At 35.8% G+C, this 15803-nt stretch overlaps 1 protein-coding gene across 1 annotated transcript in view; it reads left to right on the forward strand.

Moving 5' to 3' along the window:
- Positions 1-1918: 1918 nt before the first annotated feature.
- Positions 1919-15803, forward strand: part of ZFPM2 (zinc finger protein, FOG family member 2) — a 253351-nt gene continuing 239466 nt past the window's right edge. The window contains exons 1-2 of the mRNA XM_062514895.1: positions 1919-1985; positions 4702-4896. Coding sequence (XP_062370879.1) covers positions 1919-1985; positions 4702-4896 — 262 coding nt within the window. The remainder of the gene's footprint in view (positions 1986-4701; positions 4897-15803) is intronic.

Raw genomic sequence — 15803 nt, forward strand, 5'->3', positions numbered from 1 at the left:
ACTTTAGGAATATCTGTTTATTTAGCATTTAATAATAGTGCTAAAAAAATATGTCCTTGAGTGCCTGTAAATCTGGTACAAATGAGGGAGCACAGCTCGGATTTCCCCACACTGGGCTGCAAAGTGCCCTCAATCAGAAGTAATTTTCTCCATGAAGGCACATGCACTAGTCAGCCTCTCCTCAGTGGATACTGTTATTTGTATCAAATTATAAGTGGTGGTTTCTCAAAGTGTACTACTGTGTCCACTAAGCCATACAGATTTCTACCACATTGACTATTTCGTTGCTGTCACTAGTTGTACTGTTCTCTACTGTGTCTTGTTTATCTCTGCTGTTTGCAAAAGGAGTTGAGATTTATGTTCATATCAGTAAATATTAATGAATTGGAGTAAGTACCAAGCGAGTAAGTAAAGTACTCAACTCCTCTAAATCCTCTTTTGTGTACAACAATGCTTATTTGCTCATTTTATAAAGGAAGAAGTTTTCTTTAGTGTTTCATGAAAAATACAGAATAAGTTAATAGAGACTTAATTTTCCTCAAATTAATTTACCACCATTTAAGATTAGAAATTGAGGTTTTACCTTGTGCGATTGGGAATTCTTAACTATTCATCATTATCTAGCTAATCTGAAGCATTTCAGAATGACCTCTCCTTATATTGCATCACAGCTTTTTACAAACTGCTAATATGAAAAGAATTGCTGAAATGAGAAGACAAACATCTAGACTATCTCTGGAATTAACTATTCATCTAAATTCTTAAACTGCTTAAGTTTGAAATTTTACTGCTTTAATTATTAAAGAGTCTAATCATATCTCAGAGCTGTTTGTTGACAGATCACTATGACAGATGAATTTCAGTAATAGCAAATTTAGGATTTTCATTGCTCTGTCATTATGGCTACTGGCTTTAAAGTCACACTTAATCAGCAGTTATTGAAAAGGATTTTTCAGCAGAACAGGATGGGACCTTAGCCCTGGTCCAGTTGAAATAAAAGTAGACATAATTCATGTTGTGCCACAAGTACTTAATTACATGATTAGTTTAAGTAATGTGAGTAATACTATTAAATTAAATCAACAATTTTAGAGAAATGCAGAAGGTAAAGCATGGTACTAAAGTAATTGACTCACCTATATTTGGACTGTTGAAGGTAATATATGAACATAACAACAACTGGGGGAAAAAAAGCACTGTCACAGAAAAGAGTTGAAGGAAACTCTATTGATTTAAAACACATTTAAGTATTTTAAATCAGGTAAAAAGTTGCAGTGGCTTTTGTGCAGGTTGTTCCCTAGATAGAGGAGCTAGCCAATTCTGATACCTACCTATAAGTCTTCAAACCTGATAAATTCTTAGTTCTCGAGCTGATATAATTTATTGGTACCGGCTAGAGGTTTTTGCTGGCACATGACTAAATCAGGCAAACATAAGCCTGCATAGTTAATGTTTTTGCATTTGTGAAGAATATTTAGTTCCATACACTCTTTATTGTGAGATTCTGAAAATGTGTTTTTATTTGTCTGTTTATGTGTAAGTAATTAGATAGTCAAGAATAGAGAATTTACTCGATATTTCCTTGTAATGGCTTTGGATTTTAGTGTTTTCCTTGACCCACTCTGTTTGAGTAAAATTAAAAATGGCTGCAGAAATCATTGTGTTTGAAAGTAGCAACTGAGAAATACATAATTTTGATCTCATTCTTGGGAGTTGGTCTTATTAATGTTGTACAATGCCTTACTCTTTAGTTATCAGTTACAATATACCAGCTCTGGGCATGACATGAGCTGACTGTATTTTGACATCTAAAAAATGAAAGACAGCTCAACATGCATAAGACAGAACTTGTCCCAAAGATCAGGTTGTAGGATTAGACAAGGCAGCAGTTGCCTGAAACCTAGACAAAGATTTACGCATGAATCCTCCAACTTCAGCAATTACCATTGCTGATGTTTGGTGCACGGGCTCTGATGCCAGTCCCCGTTAGGTAAAACTCTGATATGTGTCTGTATACATCTGGATAAACTTTGCTGGGTTTTGTAAGTGGGCTGCGTGCACAAGGCAAATCCTGGTGTAGATGCATGCACACCTCTGATCTCCTTGGGATGTGACAGCATTTACATTTATGTTTGCAAATGCTTGGACATATAACTTCAGGAAATATTACATACCTGTTCACACATAGAATGTATCTATAGTAGCATTAGTCACTATGTTTTTTAGTCTAAGATCGATTTAAGAAATAAAGTCCTGGCCCGCAGAGTGACAGGGGTTTGAAACAGTGCTGTGAAGCTGGTATGTACATTGTATTTCTTCTCCTTTCTTGGAAGGAGTGTCAATGGGAATTCTAAAGTGTGTTTCCATGACTGCTGCAAATGAAAGCATAGCAACTGCATTTCTGTTCTTTTCCTAATTAGCATACAGTGATTATTAGCTTGCTGATTACATGTTGGTGACCTGATCAAACAAACTGGTTTAACATCTAGAAACAGACCTAATATACGTGCCAATTGCATTACTTGCAGGTAAATTGCTTTTGCTGTATTTTGTAAGACACATTGTAAAAGTCAATAACAAAGAGCTAGTCATTCAGCAGGAAATTGACTTTCACTGAAAATATTGGCTGAAGTTTAAATTTTTTCCTCAGATTTAAAACATTTGGAAAATCTCTTAGGCTTATAGCTGCACTTTAAATGAAGCAAAATATGGTGTTAATACATTTTTATACCTGGCAAAAATTTACATTTCATTAAAATAGCATATTTTTTCCTAGTTTATTTATCCAAATGTTACTAGGAGTTCACACCAGTAACTGGCTCTACTGACAATGTCACATATTAATAATCAAATGAAATTTGAGTAGTATTTCTGATAGTTTTTGCAGAACCCCTTGTGCTTTCATTTCAAGAACCTAGACACACGTAAGGTGCCTGGAGTGCCCATGCTCAGCTGCAGCACACTGCTCCAGCGTGTGCTCGTGCTTTGTTCTCTGTTCTGTACAGTGCCATAGCCACTCTTCATTCCCTCTGCATATGAACTTGCTGGATTTTTTCCCAGCATGGCTGGAAGGTGCAATTAACAGTAATGGATACTTTGATAGTGAGAATCTTTCTTTCTTCAGCCATAATAATAGCCCCTTATTTTAGGAGCTATATTCTTGAATGACAGCTACTGTGGGCGAGTATGTGTCTACAGAAGTGGGCTCATTTGGTCAGATTCTCAGCTGGCACAGAGAGTCATATTTCCATGAAAGATAGTAAGCTATATTAATTTATGGAATCCCAGCTGGGAATCTCAATCAATTTCAATAAAAAGTAACCATCATATTCCTCTGAAGCAAGAATTACACAACCTAGCCTAAAGTGAATTCTGCTGTTTTAATAAATGTAGGTAGTCACTGGTTGGTAATAAATTACATAAAATTAGAGTGCAGTCAATATTTGATTTCTTTAAGAATTTATTCCTTCCTTTTCCTTGAACATAACAGAATCATTTATGTATTGTATCTCAGCATGATAGATTATATAGGTATAGTGTATTTAATACCATAAAACTACCATATAAATACAAATCACATTTTTTTTCATTAGCTAGCTCTCTTTCATTTTGAAGAAGAAATACTCAGTCAATTATAAATGAGGCTGTGCTTTCATTGGAGAGTGAAATACGTAATTTTTTTTCAAGCCTCAGCCATGTATAATGAAATCTCTCTTTTGAAATCCAGTCTTAAGATGGATTTTGAAACATACTGACATTTAATAAAATCTTTGTTAAATTAAAATATGTTCAGTTATTTCAAATCTCTATTTAAATCTAGGGTAAAATTCTACATCCTGCACAAGAGATGTCTTTAGCAAATAGTTGCTATTAACCAATGATTTTGAAGTATGTGTATATAAGAAAGATTTCAGTTTTTGAGCATATTCTAATTGGTAACCTTGGTGTTATGTATTATAATCTGTCTGGTGTGGTCTCTTCAAGAGGATCTGTAGCAGTAGTATCTTTAGGTAACTGGAGGAAAAGTCAAAGACCTCAGACTACCATTTCAAATTCAAACTCATGCCCTGTTTCTGTAACTGGTTTGTGTTTTTGTAGCCCTGGGCTGGCAGTTTACCAGGACATTTGTTTGGCCTCTGTGAAATGAATAAATAGTCTCTTGAGTCCTGTCCATTGACTGACAATCTGTTAAAGAGTCTGGCATGAATGATCATGGATACCATCAGGGGCCGGTTGAAGGAAAATAACGGAATAAGCTGAAGTTTGTGCTGTCAAAACCTTTGTAGTATTTCTCTGTTGTCAGTACTTTTAATTTGATTAACAAAGCTTGTAAAGGAACATTTTAAGTACTGTAATTCAGCATCAAAAACAATCACTGAAAAACAAGAGAAAGCTCTTCATTATTTATGTTGTTTCACAAATACAGCTTTGATTTCAGCTGTTAAAACTGTCTGAGTATAATAGTAGAGCCCAGTGAATAATGAAAAACCCCCATGTGTGAGTATTATTAATACATATTATTAATGAAACTTTGCATATTGTGATTTGAAGTCATCAGGAAAAGTCACTTTCAATTTCCATTTCCATAAAGTGTTACTTGTCCAATTCTAATAAATGCTGAACACAGCTGTGAAAGCAAAAACTAGCTAAAGAAAGCCAGTTAGAAGTTCACTAAGGTTTTATTTCACATTGTCCTGTTAGATGGTTTTGCCACAGTGTCCCTGATTCTTTTTCAAGGGCCCCTTGAAGATGCCACTGAGGATGAAGAAGAAGAGTGCCTGTCTGAGGAAAATGATACTATCTCAAAAGAAGACTTTCCATTGGAGGAAAGCTTTTCTGCAGAGTTTGAGCCTGAAAATCTGAGCTGTGAAGAAGTGGAATACTTTTGTAATAAAGGTAATCATTGTAGCCAACCTCTTGAGAAAATACTGGCCAAATTTTGTCCAATTGGTCAAAGATATTTTTTGGTTTAAAATGTACAAAAAGCCCTATTAATGCTACCTTTAAAACAGGAAAGAGAGTCACTTGTGAAATTAAGTCTAGTAAGGGATAAATACTTAGTTACATTGAAAGACACTTTTCAGAGACATGAATCATCTTGCCTTAATGTTTTCCTCCTAGTGTTATTTCCTATATATTTAACTGTAGACAACAGGCCCCAGAACTCAAATATTATCAGATATGAAGCTAGCAATTCAGCATGTCTGTTCACTGCTTCTTTGACTAAAAAACATTGCTAGGAAAACAGATTGTGTCTGTAGATTCTAGCAATAAAATAGTGCTTATTATCAACTTTATTATGCACAGCAGAAAACTTGATTTGTGAAAGGATAACTTTTGAAGTTGCAAATATGTTTTTGGTGCGCTTGTTACTTGTGAATTATTGAAGATCAAGGTATTTTAGCATAAGACACACCAATCCATTCTTACCAGCTCAGTCTGCAAGGGCAAGGTTGTGCTGCTTCCCAGTCAGCTGGCAGAAAAACACACTATTGTTATTTAGAGCACTGAATTAACCTTCTTCCTGCCGGATGTCCACTTGATTGCTTTATTGTTTGTCTTCTGCAGGTAAGGATGCCTATCAAAAGCTGAAGTTGTTACGGTGATGTTCTTCTGTTAGTCCACAATTCCCTCAGGCATTAGGATGTTGATGGTTTCTCTGTCTTTCTGTTCTTTCCCAGATATTGACATACATTTTCTCATGATAACTTGACATGCTTCTGGTTTTGTATTATTTTCATCTGTCTTGGACAAAGTTAAATAAGTCCGTTAGATAAGTCAAGTGTTCTGACTGCAGAATATTAGTCCTTCCTAGAGTCTTCAGTCATCAGTGGCAAAGGCATTACAATGTATTTTCTGTATATCCTCTATATAGCTTCTACAGGTTCTTGATACTTAGTAAGTCACCCTAAGAGATGAAAACAGTCTAATCCATAGTTTGGAGTTCAGCTGCTACAAATCTTACTATGAGGAGACCCCAGATCATCAATAGATTCTTTACAAACAGGAAAAATTAGTTACTGCTGCTATTGTAACTGATTGTAATAAATGCTACAGTTCGTGTTTACTGGTTCACTTGTCTTTCAGACACCGTTTTCCTTAGCTGGAAAAAAAGTACTCCTCCTGTTATTGGCAGTAATAAATAAATATTTAAACCACTGTTTGCATAATTATTATACTGGTCTCTCTTGAATTGGTCTTGTCAGCAGTGGAATACTATGTTCCACTATTAGTTCATATCATATCATATAATTTTGATTTAGTTACCTCTCTTAATGCATTTCCAGGACCTACCAGTGGAAAATACTATAGTTTGAGGTGACATTAAAAAAAAAAAAAAAATTTTTTTAATACCTGTCAATATTGCAACTTTACATTGAGTTTCAGTTTATCTTGGTTCTTCCCTTTAAATAATCACATCTTTCAGGGAAATCACTGAATCTAGGCCATTGTATTAAAGATCAGGCATCAAATGGGAATACATTTAAATCTGAATCTTGATTATCTTGATTATATGTTTTTTTAAGCACATCTGCTGATTCTTCAGGCTAAATACCTTCTGACTTCACAGAAGTTTGTGTGTTGCAGTTATAAAAGCATCTTAAGTCTCTCCAGTGGAACTGCTGCAGAAGAAGAGTTGAAAAGAAGATTTCTAAGGATCAAGGGGCACAAAAAATTTCTAACCTATCTCCATCTCAGGCAGTGTGACAGAAAGTCCCACTTTGAAGCACGTTGGGAATCGCCCTGGAAAAAGATGGAATGGGAGAATGGAAATGTGCTGGGTTTTTATTAATGTCTCAGTTCCTGTTGAATGTCCTACTTCTTCAGGGTCACATCTTAAGTGTCATTAGCATGAGCCCGCCTATGTTTTTCTGAAGAGAAATGCTAAGAAGACAAAAGTAATTTGGAAAGCAAACAATTTCTTTTGTGTCCTTTTCTTAGTAGAAGGGTTTTTGCCTATTATATAGTAAATACTAAAATTTAGACCAATTATCTTTTTTTTTTTCCCCATGAATCTTTTAAGAATTCATAGCGTTTTGTTTTTCTTTGTAGTGCTTCAGCATTAAAATTAAAAGATCGTATGAGAAATAATATTTTCTTTTTTTCCTATATTTTTTTAACACCATGAATGAAAAGACATTATGAAAATGAAAAAGCATGAAAATGAGGTGTGTACCAAATAGTTTATAGAGAATAAATAAAGTCAGTCTATTTTCTGTTTTGGGGGCCTGACTTTTGATTTTTCTTCTGCTCTTTGATAGTATTGGCAGCCTGTAAATGGCAAGTATTTCCAAATAAGGGAAGAATAAGTGTAGATATATGTTTTCTCATGCAACAGGTTTCCTTTTCCCAGAAATATATCAGAACTGTCATGGAAATCCATTATGCTGTCTGAATTCTGCCCTTGTTAGCATGGACCATTAATGGTTTTAGAAAGTAAAGTTGTTTTCTTGGATATAAATTTTATCTGTCCTGTCTTCCTATTTCCCTCCCCTGGGGTTTCTTCCCAGCTGACCCAGAGCAAGAGGACAAATGAGTAGCAGGGCTTCCTGCAAGAATCAAGAGGCATGGGGAACAAGTGACACAGCTGTTGGGGAGGAGGTGTTTGTTAGGCTTCATCCATGGTATGTTTTTTATACCTACCCAGCTCTGTAAATTCAAGTACCACCTAAAACCAGGGTTTTTTTTGCTATACCAACTAGGTACTGAAGGCAAAAATTTACTGAAGTTACAGTTAATTTTGAGGAATGAGAATAGAGGACTTACAGGTTCACAACTTGGTAAATTTTGCTTCTTGAAGAGACTTCCCTGTCAAACTGTGTCTGATAGTATTATAACCAGAGAGCAGGCCCTTACTTTCTAAATTGCCAACAGGAACCTTTATAAAGCCATACTTGTCATTCTCATCTTATTTGGGTTTGTGGGGTAGATTCAGCAGAACAGTTGCCAGAATCAGAAGGTGAAGGCGAAAGCTTCTGCAAAATGTGAAGCAAATTAATCACATTGATTGAGCTACATGTCATTTTACAACTTCTCAGTTTTCAAAATTTTGATTCTCTGCTCTTACTTTTCCCTTCTCCTTTTGCTCACTAATGGCTTTTACAATAAGAAATCTGGAAAATTCCTCCTCTCCCACACTTCTGCAGTACCACAAAATTAACTTTGCTGCATGTGAATATTTATTCCTATGTGGTATTCATTTACACTCAAATGTGAAGAAGTGAACAGCGGTTTAAGCATGTAAATATTCAAAGCCCAAATGAAAATTACCAGCCTACTCTTGTCAGGGATTGCTTTAAGCTTCCAACTCTTTTTTTTTTTTTTTTTTTTTTAACCTTTTGGATGTAGAGCTTCATAACTGATGGCAGTTAAGTTTTATTTGCAGTTTTGACAGTGAGATTAGGAGAGAGTATTTTGGAAACAGGATAGTGATGTTCTATTACAAATCTGCACTGATCTCTATGCTTGAATTAGAACCAAAATCTTTGTAGAAAGTAGCCTTGATGATAGTGCATTACATTTTGTAAGTTTGAAAGCAGCCTTTGAAAATTGCTGTTTATGTTTAGTTACTACAAATTGCTGTACTGCTAATAAAGAGGGTATCTGATGATGCTGTCCACACAAAGACTTTATTAGCCTGGAATCTCCCTTGCTGAATATTTTTTTAATCAGTGGGCATCTGGAATCAGAGTCTGTATCAGATTAATTCAGATTCAATTCAGATGTAGAAAATTTATTACTTAAATGTCAGTATTTCAGCAGTCTATGTAAGCAGAAAGTAGCCTGTCTCCTATGCAGAACAGGAATAGGTTGGATTTGGATGCCAGGGGATAAGGACATAAAGATTAAATTTTGTTTTCTGTAAGTTAGAATAAGAAAATAAGGTGATGCTTAAAAAGGTGAGAAGTATGATAGGGGTAATATCTGCAGAAGGACAGATAGAGGGAAGGGAAAAACAACAGAATAATACAAAGGCCAAGTTGAAGGTGATGAGGTAAAAAATCAAAGTTCTAAATCAAGATTATTTGTGAAGTAGTTTATAGTTGATTTTCGGGTATCTGACTGCTGTCATCCTGCCTAGATACCCTAAGGAAGAATAAAGTTCTTGTCTGTTACTTAGAAAGTTTGCTATGCTCATATGGTGACATCTTTTACTCTCTGTAACCAGGAAGGAGAATAGGAGACTTGGTGACTTGGTAGTGGTAGTAACTGGCTAAAGAAATTACAGTTCCTTGTGACCGTCCTAGCAGAAGTGTTCAATGAGGGTTTAACTCTCAAAGGAAAATTGTCTTAAACAGTAAGAGAGATCACTTGAGATTAGTAGCTAGTTAAGTAGCTGTGTTCACAGAAGGAAAGTGGCAAGAGAAGAAAATGGAAGAGGTTCATAATCAAAAGAGCAAATGTTGGACTGTTACCAGAAGAAGGAGGCAAATGAAGGAATGTCCGTATCTGATAATTAGTGAAAGAAGACAGGTTCGTTTCTTGCTGCTTGCCAAGACATTTGTGTCAGATTCTCCTGCTCATTGCTTGTAGTATGACTATTGCTCTTGTTCCTCGTGTTGTAGGTTTTCCATGGTTACTTCATCACAAGGAAGCATTGGCAGCAGCCCTTAGTGGGAGGAGGTTCAGCGGCCTTAAAAGTCCTGGTGGCAAATGCGAAAGCAAATGGCTTCTGCTTCCCAGTGTTAACTCTGCTTCAGTTGGTGACATAGGGTGATAGGGAGGATACATGAGATGGGATGGACAGTGATTGTTTCAGGATGCAATGATTTTATGATCTGTAGCCCACACTTCTATGTATGTCTGCAGCGATGTGTGTTTGTAGCTGGTTGAGTGGTTCAGGTTCCTGATACATTGGTTGTCTTTATTTCTGGAGGAAGAGGAGAATGAGGGGGATCCAGTGCAGTCCAAAACTCATACACAGCAAGTCAGCAAGAAGGAAACACAGGGAATATATGGCCTGCATACTGACCATATACCTGGTTCTATATTCTCCTATTTTTCTTGGACAGGAAGGGATGAGTTCCAAACCTGAGCTAAGTTTTCTGTCCCTGTACACATAATCATGCTCATGTATGTTGTTACTAGCCTGCCATTCCATCTTGGGACTGGAAATTTTATTATTAAACCACGTGACCTGATTGTGCACCGGGGCTTGAGATTCAGAGAAACAGCTGTAGAGTGAAACCTCATACAAGAAAGCATATACAAAGCTGAGTTCGTCTGTGTATTAGTCTATCCCTTCTTTCTTCATGTGCAAAGCTATCGTGCTATCTATAATAACACCCTGAAAAGGATTTCTGTGTGTCCCTTTTTCCTTTGGAGTATGACTTTGTGTCAGTGTGTATGCCTGTGTGCAACTGTGTAAATATTCCTTGTTTCTTTCATGTTACGCATGTAGTGACTAAGAATATGCTTGCTCTTTTCTGCTTCTGGATCAAGCAGTAGATTTATGCTTTCTTTTCTTTATTTTCTCCCTGTTTTTTTTTAAACCCAGCAATATTTTAATCAATTTTTTTCCCCTTTTCAGTAATGGATTTCTTGGCAAATTTCTACCACTTTTGCTATAGCAAGTGGAAGTAGGATCAGCAGAAGGCAGCTATACCATAATCACTTTGAGCTCAATAAGGAGATCTTTACAGGCAACTTTGTTCTTATTTCTTAACGGGATTAAGAAGCTCAGCTCTTTAAATTCTTGCATATAACACTGACATTTCGAGGGTGTGTTTGGACCAAGGAGTTCAAAGAGAAGGAATAAAAAAGAAAAGCCAATATGACTTTGTTTTTTACCTTGCTGCAGGAGCAGTTTGTGCAAATCGCCTATAAGCTTATTGACCTGAATCTTTGACTCCTTGTTTTCTCTGGATTTGGCTGGAGTGTAGACACTGATAGAGCACTGATAGAGGTGATTGCACAGCCCTCGGCTTTGCTTGGCACCAGACACCCCCCCCTCCCTGCGCCTGACATTATCTTTCCCTGGCAATACTTCTGTTCTGCTGGAGCTCCTATTCCTTCAATTTTTTTAGATTATTTTAATTCATTGCATTTTATTTAAGTAGATGTTCTGACTAAATGAAGGATGCATTCATTTTTTTTGGTAATCAGAGACAGAATAGGCATGTATCTATTTTCATCTTGTAGAATAATTGGAATATGCATAAGAACTCACAGCACTAGTCCTTCCAAGAATGCAGTAGTTACCTCTTACTGACTTTCCTGCATGTTTGTGACACTGCTGGATTCCCATATTCCCCAGAGTAAGGGTTCCCTTATGTTTATCTGTATCACATTCAGCTAAAACAGCTTTAGAAGATGGGGCTGGGGTATCTCATCACTCTCTACATGAAGCTGACAGGAGGCTGTACTGAGGTTCAATCTCTTCTGCCATGCCTGTGTTGAGAGGATGAGAGAAAATGGCCTTAAATTGAAACAGGGGCGATGCAGATTCAGATTAAGATTTAGATACTAGAAAATCATTTTTCAGTGTTAGGCCTTAGGGTGCTGAGGCACTGGGATAGGTTGCTCAGGGAGATGGTGGAGTCACCATCCCTGGAGGTGTTGAAGAGGTGTCTGGATCTGGTTCTGGATAATGTGGTTTAGGGGTTACAGTGACAATGCTGGATGGACAGCTGGACCTGATGATCTTAAAGGTCACATTCAACCCTGACAATTCTATGATTCTAATCTTTCATACTTTTTGTCACATGCTGAATATGGACAAAGAAAGGAAGGTGCTTCTCTGACAACAGCCTTTGAAAAATACTAAATCAGGATTAGATTGGATCCTAGCAGGATGAAAGGAGATCTTTTTCATCTGAACATCAGCATTTGCCTTGTGCTTTGCCTCTTAAGGTTTCTCATTCCTTCCTGCTACTGGAACTCAGAGGATCACCTGTTTTCTTTCTAGAAGGGAAAAAAGAGATCTGAAAATGTTGAAGTGATCTTTTTTCTTTTTTTTTTTTTTAATCACCATTCACTAGGGAGCATGTAAAGGCTTCCAAGACAAAAAGTACAAGATTGTCTATACTGTACTTTTTTTATTTGCTGCTATTCTGTACTTCTTTTTATATACTGCTACCCCATGTTTAAACCTGTCAGGCCATATTTTCAGTCCATCTTAAAGCTATAGGTAGGTATTAACATGAACTTTAGTTGGATAAAAATTTGACCTAAGTTAAACAAGCAAACTCTTGTTCTAATCAAGACATTAAATAATTGGTCATCAAGCAGAAAATTATATCTCAAAAAGAAGTTAGAAAGCTATGTTTCAAGAAAAAATACATAGATCCAAATAGAAAACATTGTTTTAACTGTACAGAATGAAAATGTGCAAGAAACACTTAAACAGCTTACTCAACTTTAAGCAGTTTATCAAAGCAACTCCAGCCTTTTCAGTCAGCACATTTTGGTTTTCTTAAGAACAATGAAATTCTGAATTCTATCTCAGCTAGGGATAGAATTCAGGAAGGGATTATTTGGTTACAACAAGTAGTGTGATATCGTCTTGCAAGAAAGTCACAAAACTTGAACTTGGATTGCCTTAAATTTGAGGTCAAATTTGACAGAATATGAATTACAAATTAATAAGGGTAATCTTTAAAACATGAAATGTACAAATTACATATTTCACCACATGGTCTTAGTTCATGTGTATTGTACATATGTTTCTGATTTTGTTTATAATGAAGGTCCATTTTGTCTCTTTTTTGTCTTATTTGTTGGCCCTGACAGCAAAATTCTGAATACGTTTTAGGAGTTTTTTAAGAGTTCTAAGACATGGGTGAAAAAAATTCTTGTCAACTCAGACCCAAAAAGCAGACTTGCTCACACATTGTGTACTATATTTGCAGTAATTTAACTCTGAAAGGATCAGTAAAAATAAATAAAGCAAATGCCACATTTATGTCATCATTGGATAAATATTGATAAAACAAATATTATTGATGGATAGAGAAAAAGAAGCACATATTTGTGACTGGTAAGTCTTTTTCTTGGGTTTGACTCACAGAAGCCTAGACTGGTTTTGAAATTGTGTGTAATACAACATGTATGTGGGAACACACGTGCCATGAGAGGGAATTGGCTGCTTTTGATATTGAACCATCTGAAGGATTGATTATTTCAAATAAAAACATCCAGTTGTTTTCAAAAAAGTAAATTAAGATTATACTGTGTAGGAGCAGGTACATAATGCCGCTATTTATGTAGTCATGTGTGGAAGTCACATAAAAACTGGATTAATATATGATAATGATTTAAGCTGCAATGTATATAATGAGATGTTCTTGGTTGGATGAAGAATTCCTACAGGAGATTGAATATTTCTGCATTATGGATGGAACAGAATTGTCATATAATTAAATTGAAATATGAACTTCCATAAGAGCCTTCAAACTTAGAATTTGAAACTTGTTAGAATTTCTCTGAAGTAGTCTCTCTGTTCTGCTGCAGGCTGGTTTAGAATCTCATGGATTGTTGATTTCCATTGAAATATTTTTTGAAAATTATATTAAGCAACAGTCTTTATTTGTGGCATGTAAATATATTTTAAAATGTGCTTCTGCTGCTTTTCTAATCAAGTGCTTAGAGGTATGTAGTTTGAACCCCAGGCTAGTACTTGCATATGTCTAATAGAGTTCTTGTATTTAAAGTTTTAATAGGGAAAGATTGAAGAGATGCAAGACTTTTTTCCTTTTTTAAAAACTGATAGAAGTTCTTGGAGTAGCCAGTATGTCTGAATGATGCTCATTTGTAGCACAGGTGTATAGAATTTCTCCCTAAAAATTAGAATATATATATATGTACACACACATATATACACACGTATATACATACATGTATATGTATATATATATTTAAAACCTATTAATAAAAAGGAAGTGAGGAATACAATTTAGTGAACACTTCCAGTGTTCTGCAGGAAATGCATTTGGATGAGTGATCCTTGTCTTGAAAGGACTTCCAAAGCAAACAGTGGTGATAATGAGAACATATCAAGCATGCAGAGAAAGAGGAAGGCCAGACTGAGTCTAGATGAATGTGCTGCACTGCAGTGTCTTATCCCAGGAGAAAAGTGTTGTAGCTGAAATAGTTAGAAATAATTGACACTGCTTTTTAACATGATCACTGTGCCAAAATATAATGTGTCAAGATGTCATTTTATTAAACAAAGTGGTGATTTTAATAGGAACTAAAACAGTTTCATACCAGTATTTTGGAGAGCTAACTTCCTGCACATATGTGGGCACTTGCCAACACTTGAATATTCACAGTCTGATCCTAAAACTCAGGGAAAAAGACAATGCATTGTTCCTGAGAATTGCTGGACAAATAAGAGTACTTAGGGCAAATGGAAGCATACAGTTATTTCAAATGAGGTTTATCCCAGGAGAAATTATGACTGTTAATCAGCATGACAGAAAACAATAATTGCTTGCAAAGAAGCAAAGTATTGAGATGATTAACATAGTCTGAAATAAAATGCAGTAGATTAACTTGTTCAGGTGCTGGTTTCTTTCAGGTACATTACTAAATCAATCATCTGGGCCAGATTTTCCTCATACTTTCTGTATTTGTAGCGTAGGGTGTCTCAGTTGATTTTTATGGGCTTCACTGAAACTATTTCTGTTCTATATCAGATTAAATGATAACAGTCTGGTAGTGATGGCACCAGATCTCTTCCTCTCTCTCTTTATTTGTAGAGTAAATCCATTTGCATGGCACTGTCATTATTTATCTTGTCCTCATATAATTTGGCAAATAGGAAAAATTATGGAAACATCCCTCCCATATTGTTTAGTATCTTTATTCCCTATTCTAACAGTTCTATTACCATTCCAAAAAACTTATAAAATTATTTTTTGCATTATTTTATACCCTGAATGATTTAAGTCTGCTGAAACTTGTATTGCCATTACAATTATAGTTAAATATATACATGAGATACTTTAAAAAGAGATAATGCACACGGAGGTTAGTTAAGGCCTGTTAGTTGTCATTGATATTCTTAAGAATAGTGTGTGCTGCTAAAAAGTAAGTTGCATGGAATGAATTAAGTGTTTGTATTTTAAGTTGTATATGGTTTATTCAAAAGTTACTGAGTATGGCTTTTGAAGAGAGGTTCCTGGCAACAGTCCTCAGTTTACAGCGTGTTTCTTAGGATTTAAGAGCAGGATTATCAGTGTGTGTAAGCTCTGTTACTGGTTGCAGGCATTGAGATAAAGCGAATAACAAAGGACAGTTTTTGGTTGCTGATCTATAGTTTCTGAAGCTCTGGCATCGAGTTCCTATGTAGAGTCTCAGAATCCTTGTTTGGCTGGATCGAGACTTACTGCCACTGTAGACTGGCAGAAAGGAGCAGGTCCCTTCCCTCTTCACAGCCAGTCACACTGGGCTGTCAGCATCCATGAGGTTATGTCCTTGCCAAATGAAAGTCTACAGTGAGTGAGTCCCCAAGTCTTCGCATTGCGTCTGTTTTCTCTTTTGGCATTACTGAGTGCTCCAGGCTTTGAAACAATTTATTTCTGAACTGATTTATTATAATTGAGAAGTGATGTTTCACTCTGAACAGCTGTATGAGGATGTTAACAATTTAAGTTTACATTTATGCTGCCAGGAAGAGGGAAAACAAACTAAATTTCAAACTTTTATTATTCTCTCACTCTAATAGAAACTGCTGTATACTTTTTGTGACTGGTACAGTCCTTCACCCAAAGCTATTTTGTCTGATGATAAAACCATGTGTGTATGAAGCTTGCACATTTTTTCATCTCTTTTATGACCTTATCTTCTGTAAGTGGCTT

Source organism: Cinclus cinclus, chromosome 1 (genome assembly GCF_963662255.1).
Source record: "Cinclus cinclus chromosome 1, bCinCin1.1, whole genome shotgun sequence".
Classification (NCBI taxonomy): domain Eukaryota; kingdom Metazoa; phylum Chordata; class Aves; order Passeriformes; family Cinclidae; genus Cinclus; species Cinclus cinclus.